Source organism: Mchenga conophoros, linkage group LG1 (assembly GCF_057382185.1).
Source record: "Mchenga conophoros isolate Kocher_MC1m ecotype Shallow Benthic linkage group LG1, M_conophoros_male_GT1.1, whole genome shotgun sequence".
In the NCBI taxonomy this organism is placed as follows: domain Eukaryota; kingdom Metazoa; phylum Chordata; class Actinopteri; order Cichliformes; family Cichlidae; genus Mchenga; species Mchenga conophoros.
This window is the reverse complement of record NC_140526.1, coordinates 2,731,689-2,747,380: the sequence shown is the minus strand read 5'-3', so window position 1 is coordinate 2,747,380 and position 15,692 is coordinate 2,731,689. Positions and strand designations below refer to the sequence as shown.

Sequence of the window (15,692 nt, the reverse complement as noted above, 5' to 3'; positions counted from 1 at the left end):
AATATCTAAAATAAGCAAACACACATAAATATGCACCAGTGAGGCATGTAGTTTAAAGCCTGGAAGTGTGGGGAGCCCTGCAGAGCACCTGGGTGTATACTGTAAACCTAGTGATTTTATCAGAGCAGCTTTGCCTGATTCACAGTTGAAAATAATCCTTCTTTGTCTGACACTGGACCAGTTCATCCTCAGTGACGCATAGACTGTATATCAACGATGTACAGATGCTGTCGTGCAGAGTCAAAGGATATTTTGGCTGTCGCCATCGTAGCGTTTTGGATCAGACGCCGTGAGCTAGATTTGATAGTTGTGAAGCATGGCGGTGGTAGCGTCATGGTTTGGGTCTGTTCTGCTATTTCAGACTCTCGCAATGGAAGAAGGAATTCAGCACTGTGTGAAGCAATCTCACAGCAGGATGTGAGGGCAGCAGTCCATGACCCGGAGCTTTGGGGAAGTTGGGTGATTCAACAAGTAAGAAAAAAAAGACAGAAAGGAAATCGGTGAAGAAATTCAGCCCTGAAACCAGCCGCGGAGCGATCTGAAGATGCAGTCCAGCCAAGGCAACAGAAATACTGAAATACTTCCCTCGTCATCATTAAATAAACAGGAAGTGTCTGAGTGATTCTGGTAAAGACTTTTTCCATCCTGAGACTAGTTTGTTTATTTGACAAAGTTCAGCTGTTCATGGGTTAGTCCCGTTCCCCTGCTTTCTTTTATCTGAAAGGCATTAACCTGAACGTTGCTCGATATTCAAAAATTTATAACCAATAGTTATCATCATCATTATCAGCACACGTGGCCTCCTCTTTATCCTGAGGAGCCACATTTCTGTGTATGCCTGGGGCATAGCAGAGCTTATTTTTAAGGTCTATTCATCATCAGGATGCAGGGTTGTTTAATCAGCTGATGATGACATCACTCTGGCGTGATAGACCCGAAGCAGTCAGATGACTCGGTGAATAACTCTCAGTCTGATTCTCTCATCAGTTTTAGACATTCAGACTCTAAACGTGTGGACGGAAAGGAAGAACTCCCTTTTAACAGGAAGAAACCCCCAACAGAACTATGTGAAGGGAGGGGCAGCGATCTGCTGTGACAGGCTGGAGAATAGGGCTGTGTTTTGATTATCGATATATCGATTAAAATCGATTCTGGCTTGGATAACGTGATATCGATTCATTAAAATCCTGAATCGATTTTTTAATATAAATTTATTTTGCCTGAAACGCCAGAATCTCAGGTTAAACCTCACAAAATTTCAACAACCACCAAACAGCTGAAACAGTAAATGAGAGCAGGAACACGGATTCTGCACAGAGACGTAAACACAAAGCTCGGACCCGCCGACGCATCAGGATCAGTGAGATGTGACTTTCTCACCCGACGGCACGGACACGGTCGGGGCTGAAAGCCGACAGCTCGCTGATTCTGATGTTTCGGCGGGTCCGAGCTTTGTGTTTACGCCCTTTTTGCACTGATTCTGAAGCTGCAGGTTTGATCTCTCTCCAAACAATATTGACTGAACCAGCAGCAAAAGAAGATCCAAACTACGCTTCACATAAACATCGTCATGAATTCACTCTGACTTTTACTGTTTTGCTTCCACCAGGATAAAATCACACTTCATGCACAGCTCTCTCTCTCTCTCTCTGTACTTCAACAACAGTTTCCCGTCTAAAAATCTGTTTTCTTCATTATTCGCTTGCTTGTTACGCACAAGTCTACCGTAGTTTACAGGCTGTCGGCCGCTGTTTGTTTCCTTTTACTTACTTCTGACAAGAAAGCCTCATTTCTGCCGTTCAATACTGAACAAATTTAAACTTTTTAAAATTATGCAAAATTGCGAAACGCTGTGTCTCTAATCAAATGTCTGTAACTTTGCTCTGCTTCACGTCAGCAGCATCAGCTAATGTTCATAAGTTGATTAATGGTTTTCTTTCATTTTTGATCTACTGCAGAATATTTTTATAAAATCCAGGCCAGGAAAATCACCTTCATGTTTTTCTGTGTTTTATCCGCAGCTAGCCTCACTGTGATGCTCACACCTTTGATAAAGTCTCACAAGTGTCAGCTTCCTTTTTATAGATATAAAAATATGGAAATGTACTGATGCATGATCTGAATTATAATATTTCTGACTGTCTGAGGCAAAATTTCGATTCGGGACCTTGTGAGTCTGAATCGAATCGATTCTAGAAATCAGTGACGATTCTCAGCCCTACTGGAGAAAGTGAAGAGGGAGGAGAAGAAAACTGAAACTATGAGAGAGCGAGAGCAAAGATTGTGCTCTGCTGCGATGATACGATGGTTATTCAAGGCTTTGTATGTGAATAGAAAGATGTTAAAATGGCCGAGTTTATTTAATGCTGTCCGAGTCAGTGTGATTAGAAATCCTGTTTCTAAGGTTTATAAGTCAAATATAATAACATCAGTTTGTCTGAACTTAGAGGAAGAATATTAGGTTCATCCAGCCTTTATGTTTAAAAACATTCACTGTATTGCAATAAGCTTTTAAGATAAGAGATAAGATAAGATAGAACTTTATTAATCCCTCGGGTGGGTTCCTCTGGGAAATTCGACTTCCAAAAAAAGCACAGCAACGACCGAAGTTACAGTTACAGAATTGTTATATATACACACACACACACACACACACACACACACACACACACACACACACACACACACACACACACACACACACATATATAAATACAGAGACAATATAAATAAAATATACGAAGGGGATAAATAGAATAAATAGGAATAAAAAATAAAAATACAAGTGAATTGCACATTTCAAGTATTGAGTCTATTGCACTGTTGACTATTTACAAAAAGTATTGCACAAGGTATTGTACAGTGAGGTGAAGAGGCACTACAGCTTAGTTGTTCCCCCCTCCTTTGTCCTCCTGTCTCCCCTCCCTCTCCCCTCCAGAGAGGAGTTAAACAGTCTGATGGCGTGTGGGACAAAGGAGTTTTTAAGTCTGTTAGTTCTTGTCTTTGGGAGAAGCAACCTGTCACTGAACAGACTCTTCTGATTGTTTATGGCCGTGTGCAGAGGATGCCCAGCATTTTGGACATCTGCATTCAGATGTATAATAACTTGTAACTCCCACTATTAATCCATAGTTTAATATCCATAATTTAATGTCAGCCCACCCTTTGCAGCTATAACTGGAAGGCTTTCCCAGGGTTTAGGAGCGTTTATGGGAATCGTTGACCGTTCTTACAGGAGCACATTTGGGAGGTCACACTGATGTTGGACGAGAAGGCCTGACAATCTCCAATTAATCCCAAGGTGGGATGAAAAGGTGTTCTGTCAGTTTGAGGTCAAGACTCTGTTCAGGCCGGTCAAGTTCTTCTACACCAGGGGTGCCCAATCCCGGTCCTCGAGAGCTACCGTCCTACAGCTTTTAGATGCATCCTTGTTCCCACACACCCGAATCAAATGAATGGCTTGTTATCAGGCCTTTGCCAAACACGATGGCATGCTGAAGAGTAGGGATGCATCTAAAAGCTGCAAGATAGTAGCTCTCGAGGACTGGGATTGGGCAGCCCTGTTCTACACCAAACTGGCTCATTCACGTCTTTTTGAACCTACCTTGTGTGCAATTGTGTTGGAACAGGAAGGGGTCATCTCCAAACTGTTCCCACAAAGTTGGGAACATGAAACAGTCTTGGTATGCTGAATTATTAACAGGGTATTAATCCCATAAATGTTTTCTAGGTCGGACCGAGGGGGGGGACATTTGCTGTCGTGCGGTCCACGTATGTGACTGCTGAATGTTGGCTGGTTGATAGGTGGGCAGGAATAGAACAGGGAGCGATAGCAGAGTTCAGCAGGGAGAAGCGGGAAAAAACTGCAAAATAAAAAAATAAAGAGAGTGGCTGCAGTGACACTTTTCATTATTTTTAATGCCCGGTGTGTTAGAACTTCACTCTCCTTGGCAGCTGGCTTACGGACCAACAACAACATGAGCAAGAGGGGCCCACAGACTGGTTGCAGCACATACTTTGTACACCGCCTCCATCTGACAGCAGAGCTCCCTGCAGGCGACGGGCAGGAGTGGAGCCCACAGCAGAGGCGCTCGCTCCGCTCGACCATAAATTCTGAATTAGGAGTTCCCTTCTCTGGAACTAACTCCTGAGAAACAACCCATAACCCCACTCCACCAAAACACTCGGCACAATGAGGATAGACAAGTACCGTTGTCCTGGCAACCGCCAGATTCAGACACGTGCACCACCAGATGGAGAAGTGTGATTGGTCACAGATCTCCGCTGCGCTAGAGTCCAGTGGCGGCATGTTTACACCACTGCATCCCACATTTACAATGTGCTTGGTGATGTAAGGCTTGGATGTAGCTGGTCGCCATGGAAACCCATCCCATGAAGTTCTCTACGCGCTGTTCTTGAGCTAATCTGAAGGCCACGTGAAGTTTGGATGCAGAAAGTCTGCGACCTCTGTGCACTATGCTCCTCAGCATCCGCTGACCCCACACCGTGATTTTACGTGGCCTAGCACTTCATGGCGGGGTTATTGTTACTCCCAATCGCTTCCACTTTGATATAATCCCACTCACAGCGGAACGTGAAAGGTTTAGTAGTGAGGAAATATTTGGACTTGTTGCACAGGTGGCAAACTGTCACGGTTTGTAGAAGCCGTGTGCATGCTGAGGTGCTTGATTTTATACACCTGTGGAAGTGACTGGAACACCCGAATTCAATGGTTTGGATGGGTGAGTGAATACTTCTCACAATATCGTGTATTTGTGATTTAAATAACTTTACCTTCTTATATAAAGCACCTCGAGGTGAGTTGGTGCTATAAAAATAGTCGAATATGACAGGTTATTATCTCCATAGCAATGAAAAAAAAATGTGTTTGCTAATAATTTTACCAAAGAGAAGCATGTATGATGTAAACAGTGTCCGCCGCTGTGACATGTTAAACTCAGCGAAGACAGAAAACAGGACTCTGTTCTCCAGAAAATAGTCATAGCCGAACCCCACCCCAAAATCACCTCATTCATAACTGCTGTGCGTAACATGATGTCAGTCAGGAGGTGCGTTTCTTTTCTTCACCTCTGTGGTTGCAATACCAACGTCTGTGTGTGAAGAAGACTCCTCGTTTCCACGGATACGTCCACTGGCAGCTGATGGACGTGGTAAACGTGCCTGCTGATAGTTTCACTGTTTTTAGTCATCAGCTGAACTCTTCTGATTAACTCTGACTCACACGATGACAGGATCTGACGCACACACACACACACACACACACACACACACACACACACACACACACACACACATGTTTACCCTGTTTGTCTGTCACTGATTCGGCACTCTCACAGATCCCTGAACCTGGATCTGGACCTCAAACCTTTAAAGTTCTGTCCCTGACTGAGGCGCAGCCGTCTCACATCACACAGCTACAGGCTTTGCCATGGAGTCGTCAGCTTAAGCTGAGGGTGATGTGTCATCTGTGATAATTGTGGGACATCTGTGCAACTCTGTCAGACAAGTCCTACAAAAGCTCTGCAGGGCATCTCCACCTTACAAAAATGTCCCAAAGCTTCAGAAATTCCCTCCCTCCTTACAAAACTGTCCTCACTTCCTCTTTCATTTAAAACTTCCTGATAAAGTTCCCTGTTCTTCCACAGAAGCTTTGTGTTTGTGTGAAGTCTCAGACCTGATTGTGTCTTTACGAGGACCGGACAGATCGTCATCACAGAGCAGAAGCGTCTCAGAAGCGAAAACATGTCCAAACAAAGCCTCAGCTGTGATTTGGACGCCACTGCATCCTCTCCTGGTTTCACTGTGACTCTGCGTGACTTTCTAAATGCTGTAACTTCACTTACAGTCAGATGATAAAGCTCAGAAGAAATCACCTCCTGTCACCACGAGGATGGGGCCACGGTTTGATTACAGGAATATACAAACAGCACATGGTGAGAGAAGCTCAGCTTCAGTGTTTCACACCGATGTCACGATGTTGGACACGAGGCAGTGAAATCCGACATAAACATGTCGGCTTTGAGGGAAGATTTAATAAACGGAAGCAGCAAAATGTGACGTGTAAACTGATCTACTCTGGTTCCTTTCCTGTGTCTCAAACAGCAAGTCATGTGACCCACCGCCATGCTGCAGTTTATTCCCTCACTGAGACAATTGAGAGCTGTTACACTCCAGCAAGATCACTCAAACGCTGCTCAGTGGGAGTGGTGGCGCAAACAAAGACCCCATGAAGGTTTGGCCTGGTTGGAGGAGGACGGGCTCTCTCTGAGAACACTTCCTGTCAGTGGACTTGGACGGCCACAGCCACAAATTACAGGTTTGCCTCATCACAGCTGTTTAAAGTTTATTAATGCTTAGTTTGCATTATTAGGGGCGTGGCCTCTTTGACTGATAGGTGGATGGTGACACAGGTGGCCGTAGCTGCTAGCCAGGCTTCACCTGACCCTAAACTGGACCTCTGGACCATGTTTGTGCTGTTGGGGCATTTGTAATGACACTGGCGCCACCAGGCCCTCTGACCACCACCAGTAGGCAACGGGTGAAGTGTCTTGCCCAAGGACACAACGACCGAGACTGTCCAAGCCGGGGCTCGAACCGGCAACCTTCCGATTACAAGGCGAACTCCCAACTCTTGAGCCACGATCGCCCCACGATCATAGAAATGATCAATTCTGTCTCAAAAAGGGCAAAATGGTAATGGCGCTACCTTAATGTAGGTAAAGGTTTCACCTTATGGATCTACTTTGAAAACAACTCAACAACAATTCATTCATAAGACTTTCAAAAATTGTTTTCTATAACTTTATTTAAGGTTTCCGTCCTTCATCATCTTTCCTTTCATGTAGACGTGTTTTTGCTTTCTTTGCAGTTTTCTTGCAGGCCGTCACACTGTTTGTATATTATAAATTGTATGACTGTGTACGTGACAAATAAAAATTTGAATTTGAATTAAATACATAAATATATATTTGTAGTGGAATCTGCCCCAAAGTCCTTCTAGAAACAACTCTCGCCACTTAGCATCTACTCTGAAACAGCCTCTGGCACTTTTTTGGCCAGTTATCTAAATTGTCTTTAATTTTAAGGCTCATTGGGACATAAAAATCAGGACATTTCCTTCGGGATTAATAAAGTATTTCTGATTCTGAAAAAATAAAAATGCTTGAAAACTCTGCTGAACCACAATAAAGATGAAAAATATTTTTCCCTCCATGGAAGAGAAACTTCCCTCCGTCTTTGCTGTTCCTGAATCGTGCTCCGTGTTTTTTTCTCTGAACTTGTGTTCAGATTCAGCGAGTCGCTGATGTCACTCCACGTGTGACACGTGTCTCCTTTTCATTAGAAATTCAACCTCACATCAAGACGCTGAAGCTGAGATGTTGACGCTGTGATGTCATGAGTGTTAGGGTTCCAGCACTCTGATTGGCGGATGTAGTTTTCAGGTTTTGGCGTTAATGATGCGTGCGGGAGGACCTGGCGTCCTTCGTTCTCTGTCTCTTCACACCGTCTCTCGTCCTTCATCCATCATCCCTCCATCTCTGCCGTCCTCTCGGGCAGCGGAGGTGAAGGCTCCTCCTCCTGTACCGGTATCTCCGCAGGTGTATGGACAGGTGGAGGTGAAGCACTGGAGCTCAGCTTCTTGCTGACTTGAGCATAAACCGAATCCCCGTCGTAGTTGCTAAAATCCTCCAGAGCGGCGTCATGTGCTCTGGCTGGCTTGTGATTGGCCGGCATTGCTGGTGATGATATGTCCGGGTTGGTGCCGTGTCCTCCGATGGCGTGGTAGATGTGCTCAGCGTTTTGATCTGTGAACAGACAGACGACAGTTAGGAACTAATGATCAGATCACGATGATCAATAAAAGTAGTTTCTGTGGTTTCTTCGTTCTCTCCCTTCAGAGAATAAAACCTTGGCTCTGTGGCGCCCCCAGGTGGCTCCTCCAGGGAGTGAACTGCACTGAGACTTCCTCTTCAGGACGTGACTCTGAACACACAAACACAGGCATCATGGGACATTCAGCAATCTGAGTTTCTTCACCGAGTTTCTTAATTTTTAAGTGTTCTCATTAAAAAATAATATCACGAGTTCATGAAAGCGATTCAGCCTGAAGCCAGAAAATCGAGCATGAGAGCAAACTAAAAGCATCTTGTTCTACACGAAAACTCCATTAAATATTCTTACTGAACCTGTTAATGAGCCTCATTTGTGCACATGTGGAATATTTCTTATTTACTTATATTTACTCATGTCATCTGTTTTATTCTTTAGTTTCAGGTACGATGGAGCTGTCGGGACTTTAGAGTCAGGACATCGGGAGCCGGAGAGACAGCGAGAGGTGAGGACATCATCTTTTTATTTATTTATTTTTAAAAAGCACATTGATTAAATTCAAGTCGCTGTTATTTATTTAGCCCCAACAACACTTGCCTCAAAGTGTTTTATATTGTAATGTAAAGACCCAACAATATTACAACTATCAGATGAGCCCCTTTAAGCAAGCACTTGGTGACGGTGGGAAGGAAAAACTCCCTTTTAACAGGATTAAACCTCCAGCGAATTAGGGTCTGCAGCTGGCTGCTGCTCAACCCTGATTGGACAATTTGATCTACAGCAGCTTGGTGCTTCATGGCGACACGTTGAAATTTGCCACGCCACCAGGGGATCAGTGCAACGTCATACTTCCTGTTTCCTCCTACATTTGGACACTGATGAAATGATTTCTGCAGACCTCACGTTAAATCAGCTCCGCTGATAATCACGGAGCATCTCGTCCTTCCTGCTTCTGCGCACAAAAAATGAGACTACAGATGAAACGTGCCTCTCCTTTAAATGCAGAATAAATTTAAAAGATCCTTCAGCTCGAGGTTGAAAGCTTCTTTTTTGTGATTCTTTATTTTTCCTTTGGAAGAATAAAGTTATGTTAAAGGTGGGAATGCACACAGGAAGTCATTCATATTTTTTTTCTGAAACTATAAAACAGTCTTCCCAGCCTCATCATTCATTTGACCTCATGAATCGTATAATTTAAATGTCTTTAGTTAAAGTCTGCTGTCTGCCTGGTGGGACCTTGCTCAGTCTGTGGCGCCCCCAGGTGGCTCCTCCAGGGAGGGTCCCTAACAGGGTTAACTGTTAACTGACATGAATCGGCTCTCGCTGACGGTCAGTAGCTGTTAGCGCAGTAAATTCTGACTTATTTTCCTTGGTGGTCATCGTTTCCAGCACAGGAGGTATTCATTTCACCTCTGATCTTCAGGTTCAGGGCCATTACTCGTCTACCTCTGTGCACTCACGCGTAAAAGACATTTTTCTGCAAAGACTTTTATTTTCTGGAGGTGTTGTGAGCTCTTCCTCCACCCTGACTTCATTCCACATGCAGTTTGGTGCTGCTTATATAAAACTGAAGTAAACTCTGTCGCACGAACCTGAAAATGTGATGAAACTACTTCATTAAAACTTCATTTAGTATAGCTGAAAAGTCTGCTCACGTTTCTCGTCGTTCTGGATCTCGTTGATCGTTGGGTTTTCTCTCACTTCCTCCAGCTTCACCTGTCAATCAACACGACAGGTTAACTATGTCTGTGAAGGTTCTCAGTCATCCAGGTCATCGTAGTCCAAGGAGCTTGCAAAGAAAAGTGTCTGGACTTCTTTAAGTTGCTTGAAGACGTTTCACCTCTCATCCGAGAAGCTTCTTCAGTTCTAAGGTCAAATATTGGAGAGTCCCAGATTTAAACCCTGTGGGAGTGTCCCCCCCCAAGAGGGACAAAAGACCCCCTAATGATCCCCTACCTAGAAGAGCCACCTCCACGGGACAAGACTCGGCTGTCCATCTGCATCCAAAGGTCAAAGGTCAACCGTTCGAGGATGCCAATGTTCACATTTTGGACAGAGAGGACAGATGGTTTGAAAGAGGAGTGAAAGAAGCATCTATGTCCACTGTGAATGGCCATCTTTGAAAAGAGGGCGGGGCTTACGACACCAACTCTCTGCCATCTATAATCCAGTTTTGAGATGCTTCCCAGACGCCTTAACGCCCACTCACATCCTGGGCCATCTGACCTCAGGAAATCACATGATAGGGTGGGGCCAGGTTTCACAATGGCTCGTGTGATTAGGTAGAGGACCATTAGGGGGTCCATTGTCCCTCCTGGGGTGGACACTCCCACAGGGCTTAAATCTGGGGCTACGTCCACACTAATGCATATTAGTTTAAAAATGCATCGTTTTCTCTCTGTTTCGGCAAATACAGCGTTTTCAAAATGCTCTCAAAAACACATACATTTCAAAATGGTGCTTGGGCGTGGCAGTGTGGACGGCGAAAACAGAGACTTTCTAAAACGATGACGCATGTTAGTCATATGATGCAGTCATGTGACCAATTATACTAAGATAGCGGAGGGCATTACACAGCAGTTGTTTTGTTTGACGGCCCTATTAAAGATTAATATCAGTCTGCACATCCTCCAGAGAGCTTTTCTTCAAATTCTGTAATTCTCTCTCGCTTTTGCAACTTTGTACTTTTGTGTTACTCGCAGCAACAACTCCACCTCATTGTTAGTCCATTTTAAAAACTCGCTGCTTTTCCTCCACATTTTGCCGCAACGTTTCAAAGAGCTGGAAAGTAAATAAGCAGCAGACAGAAATGAGGCAGGTCGAATCTTCTTGCGTTTCACACATGCACAGGACTAGAACGTAAGTGTTTTCGGCTGTTTCAATGTGGACGCACAACTCTGTGAAAATGACTGAAAACGCTAGTGTGGACGCGGAGCGTTTTCAGACAAAAACGCCGTTTTCAAATCTATCCGGGCCAGTGTGGACGTAGCCTGGGACTCTCCACCATTTGACCCTAGAACTGAAGAAGCTTCTTGGATGAGATGTGAAACGTCTTCAAGCAACTTAAAGAAGTCCAGAAGCTTTCCTTTCTCAAGCTCCTTAGACTACAAGTTAAGCCACGCCCCGTCCCATCAGAGGTTTTAGGTCGTTAAACTCGTCTCTTACCACGCTGATGAGCGTTGACGGGGTTCTGTTCACCTCCAGATCCTGAAGCTCAAACGAATGTCTGAAAAACAACAAACAACAGCGTCAGATCAGGTTTTAATGATTCACTGATCATTTCAGATGTTACTGGATTGTTTAAGATTGACTCTGATAATCACGTTAAACTTTTCATTTTCATTCATTTCATCATTCTGTGATGTAGAAAGACTGCTGACCTGCCGCAGTCGCTGCAGAGACCCGTGAGGAAGATGGAGAGGATGAGGAGGAGGATGAAGAAGCTAACCACTCCTGATGGCAGGAGCCACAGCTCGATGGCGTCTGGTCCGGTTGCCATGATCCCTGAGAGGAGAGAAAACGCAGATGAGTGAGGACGACCTGGAGACTTTATGACCTCCAAGAAACTCACTTTGCATTTTAGTGTTTTGTAAAGAACTTTAATTAGCATCAGATGTAAATTATCCTCAGTTTCTCTGATCATTAACAGGTCTAACAATCAGCAGAGGTCAAAGGTCAGAAACTTTATTCTGACCTATTCTGAAACATAAATTCCACCTGATCTGTTTTCATATCAAAGGAATGCTTTAAATGCGCTCTTCAAACATAACTGAGCAAATATGAGCTCAAATTTACTGATATCATTGTGTGCTAAAGCCCTGAGTCATGAACGCACAAAGCAACACACTCGTGGATCAAACGTGACCCTGTGTGTGCTTTAAGGCCGGTCCGTCGTCGGGTGTGTACTCGTTCTTTCAGCTCAGCGGCGATTGAATCATCCTGACCAACTCCTGTTACACAAACAGTGAAGCAGATGCCGGAGGTGGGTCGCGGTGCGAGAACGCCATGTTCAGATTAGAAAAAACTGCATTTAGCGCAGTTATTTCACTGTAATAAAGGAAACGAGGCGCAAACAGCCAAGCTAACACGTATCCACCTCACTGATTATCCCGCCACATCTCTTCTGTTAAATGTTGCAGTGACAAAACATCAGTTAAATGTTTCAACAGCTGGGGCTGTTTTTTATTCTGCGCAGGGGGAACTTCCTGTTGTCTCCAATGCCTGTCTCCAGAGCTGCGACTCAAATACGCAGACACATCGTAGTCCATCGAACTTGAGACTGAACTTAAAGTGAAGTAAGGCCACAGAGCAGGCGAACCATGAAGAGATTAGAATAAATGAATGAAAACAGGAAACATCATCACCATGTGCGATGATGATCAGAGCTGCGGTGAAAGGTTTGGGCGGGGCTGCTCTTTTTAAGATTTCTTCTCTTTTCTCAGTTGTTTGGAGACGGAGTTCCACGTATGAAGGAGACGACTGCCTTTCTGTTTATTTTCTTTTTGTTTTTGCAAAGAAAGCGAGCCTATAGCGTCCACAAAAGCGAGCCGCAGTCCCAGCAGGTCACCTGATCTCAAGGTCAGCCCACATCACCTGATGGCTCAGGCAACACCCTTGTCCACATCCTGATGGGTGAGCAATTTAAGCTGCTTTATCCTGCCGGGCCACAGTTTCTGCACATTTGCAAGCCCCTTTGCCTTCCAGCGAAGCCTCCTCTGTTCTGTACGAGGAGGTGGTGCTGTCGCTCCACCCGCTCCATCTTTGTATGCACGAGCACGGTGAGGTCCCAGAAAAATGCCAAACAAGTCAAAAAAGAAAAAAAAGCCACGAAGAGGCGTAAAACAAGTAAAAGAGACATTAAGAGTCCATAAAGAGACCCTAAATAGTTCTGACAAAGTGCAAAACAGCAACATTGTATTGATAAAAGACAATGAAGTCACAACAGTTGGCCTCAAATTACCCCAAATTACAGCCCTTTGTTTCAGCCTGTAACTCATAGAACAGGGTGGGGTCTGCAGCTGGGGGCCCGCTGCCTCATCATCTGTCTCTGGTTTTCTGGTGTGAATACCAAACGATGCCAGTCTGTCTTTTAACCTGTTTCCTGGTCTTAAAAGTGCTACTATGAGAATATTTTTCACGTCAAACGTGAAAATCAAGAACACACTGATGCTGCTGCTATCACATAAGACAGCTCAGAAAAGTAACAGATAACAGAACCTCAGATGTGAAACTTGGTAAAATAGTTACTTTATGATATCTCTTGACACATTAATATTAGGATAATTAGTGTTTGCACATTAATTTTCTTTACAACTGACATTATGACTGTATGTCTGTGAATTAAAACACATCAACTTTCTCATCTACATTCATGTCAGTTGAATAACTGCAGGCAGCTCCAGAGTACGAGTGCAGCTCTGAGTGTTCCAACAGTTCAGTTTACTTTCTTAATGTATGAGCGCTAAAGTTTAAGAAGCAGTGTGGACGTACCTGTGTGCAGACAGCTGTGTGTTCAGGTTCAGTGGTGCTATGAGGGTTTGTTCCTGCTGCACGTTTACTCATTGACAGACTGAACAAACACTCTGCTGTGAGAGCTGCTTAAAGACACACTGCACAAACACTGCACAGGACTCCGGATTCCCCCACAGGAACTGAGACCTGCTTAGCTTAGCTAAGCACAAAGACTGCATGTGCACATATTCAAAATGTTGCAGTCTTTGCTTAAATCTAAAAATGTGTGATTATTAATGCTAACAAAAATCGGTAATTATTCAGAAATGTGCAGAAAGACTGCAGTTCCTCTAATATCCAACAGAGGCTTCAGCATGATCATAGTTTAATGGGCACTAAACCTACTGTGTGTATATTAATTTTAGGCAGAGTGCTGACAGTCATGGGGATTTATGTCAAAAACATTAGTCCACATTAATAATGAGGCTCTGACACATTTTAGACCCATCAGAGATCACTGTGAGTAACTAAAACTGGAACGTGGCATCACAGACTGTCTTGTTAAAGATTTGCTGTAAAGCAAATCAACCTGTTTGAAACCTCTATTTTCACAGAGCTACAGGCTAGCAGCTCACTTGCTGCCTCTTTTTCTGCTTTAATGTTTTCATATCTCTGCTTTTTTATTTTTAACACCCTCTGCGTATTTGCTGTTTCACTGCTGATTTACTGATGAACTTTGACCTGCTCTACGGTACAAGTGTATGTGAACAGGATGTTCCTCACCTGTCCATGTGGTTCCTCACACATCTGTTATAATCACTGTGTTGAACATTTACTCTGTGCTGTCAACAATACAGCCACAAATGCTTTCAGAAGTGGCTTTGTTTCATAATTTTAGTGTTCAAACCGAGAATGATATTCTCTCCTGATAGCTGAACGGGGGGTGTGTTTTACATTTTATGGCGTCTTTCTAACCACAGGCAGCTGCGACTGATAAGCTCCATAAAGCCGAGATCAAACTGAAACTGGAGCACCAAGAGCAGCTCCACCCGAACTGTGCAACTGACACTTTCTGCTTGACTGGCAGAGTGAGGCCCTTTGAGGACTGTGAGAGGCAGATAACAGCAGCCTTGCTGTTAAAGGACACATAAAGTGAATTCACATTATTTTTTCTCTATCGCAGTCTGCATTCAGCTTCCTGTCTGGATGTTGTCATACGTGCATTGTGGTGTTAAAGTCCATAGAAACCCTGTAGTTACTGTAAAATGTCAGCTAAAATTTCATTTTGATAGATAAAGGGAGAATCAGCTTTAGTAAAATATGGGGTGTTGGTAGGTTGGTTTTTAATAACAGATATATTAAAAACCAACCTACAAGTTGGTTGTAGGTTGTTCAATGATTGTTCATACAAATCGACAGGCTGTAAATTTTAGAGGTACTACAGAAACCGTCTGTTAGATTTGTATTGTTTATTGTCATTTATGCTTAGAAATTTTTAACTATATATGCTTAGAGGTGCATAATCGATTGTGTAGTGATAGGATGTGTGATCCTTAATAGTCTGCAAAGGCTTGGTGTGCATTCCAGAGTGTTCTGGCATTCACACCCACATCCTGGGAGCATGGGAGAGGTCGTACCTTCTCTTATTGTTTTATGGAAGGATAAACATGTCTATATCTGTTTTAGGCTAAGTGCCTTTTGTTTAGACGAACTGTTGGACTTCCAAACCAGCAGGGTTAGGGAAGTCATTTATGGGGTCACACTCTGACCACACACACACTTACACAACGCACAGGTAAGGTACTCTTTGTGTGTATGTAGACGTCATATGTTAATGAACCTATGTATATTCATGTAACCTCAATAAAAGAGCAGTGTTACGGGGGAGCGGATGAGAGCACCTGGGGTCAAGCGAAGGAACGGCGTTTGTCCAGTTCTCTCCCGTGCATGAGAACCATAAAGAACTTTGCCTACTCGTGTCTTGCTTTGCTGTGTAATTAAATTGTCCTTAACGTTCCAGCAAATAGGTTTATGCTACAAACCTATCACCGTCCTTTACGCCGACACAAACTGCACGGGTATGCAGGAAAAAAAAATCTGCCTGCTAAACTGAAAGTTCTCCAGACCATCAACCACTAAAAACATGTGGCTCAAGTCCTAAAACAAGCAAGAATGAGAATCCTTTGGCAAAAACTACAACAAAACTACAGAAATGTAAACCCTTGGTTCCCAAATGCTTACAGACTGTTGTTAAAGGAAGAACAGTCAACGGTTATCTTAGTATTTTATTATCTTATTATTTTAATCTGTTGTATATAGTATCTTATTCTTATTCTATTCCAGTGTTTCTAATTTTTGCTATATAACTTTGCACTGTCCACTTTGGAGGG

At 43.7% G+C, this 15,692-nt stretch overlaps 1 protein-coding gene and 1 long non-coding RNA gene across 4 annotated transcripts; one reads left to right on the top strand and one right to left on the bottom strand.

Annotated features, from left to right (window-relative positions):
• Positions 1-5,677: 5,677 nt before the first annotated feature.
• On the top strand, positions 5,678-15,347 carry LOC146582703 (uncharacterized). Of its 3 annotated transcripts, none has more exons than XR_014892805.1 (5): positions 5,678-5,954; positions 6,124-6,337; positions 8,290-8,356; positions 11,219-12,146; positions 12,294-15,347. It is a non-coding gene; the product is annotated as an uncharacterized LOC146582703 (long non-coding RNA). The 3 variants fall into 3 exon arrangements; XR_014892799.1 differs by having other exon boundaries at positions 11,219-12,483; positions 14,283-15,347; XR_014892796.1 differs by having other exon boundaries at positions 11,219-15,347.
• LOC146582704 (uncharacterized) lies at positions 6,698-13,453 on the bottom strand. The gene is made up of 6 exons (XM_085277833.1): positions 13,342-13,453; positions 11,232-11,355; positions 11,017-11,077; positions 9,507-9,567; positions 7,930-8,004; positions 6,698-7,826 (listed from the first exon to the last, which is right to left on the bottom strand). Exons 2-6 carry the CDS (start codon positions 11,348-11,350, stop codon positions 7,546-7,548), a joined length of 597 nt encoding a protein of 198 aa, XP_085133959.1. The 5' UTR covers positions 11,351-11,355; positions 13,342-13,453; the 3' UTR covers positions 6,698-7,545.
• Positions 15,348-15,692: the final 345 nt, after the last annotated feature.

Bases quoted from the DNA above. Each gene is read 5' to 3' on its own strand.
- LOC146582704 (XM_085277833.1), bottom strand. From the start codon at position 11,350: ATGGCAACCGGACCAGACGCCATCGAGCTGTGGCTCCTGCCATCAGGA. The intron at 9,568-11,016 runs GTAAGAGACGAG...GTTGATTGACAG, and splicing joins CGTCAACGCTCATCAGCGTG to GTGAAGCTGGAGGAAGTGAG. The intron at 8,005-9,506 runs GTGAGCAGACTT...TTGTGTGTTCAG, and splicing joins GATCCAGAACGACGAGAAAC to AGTCACGTCCTGAAGAGGAA.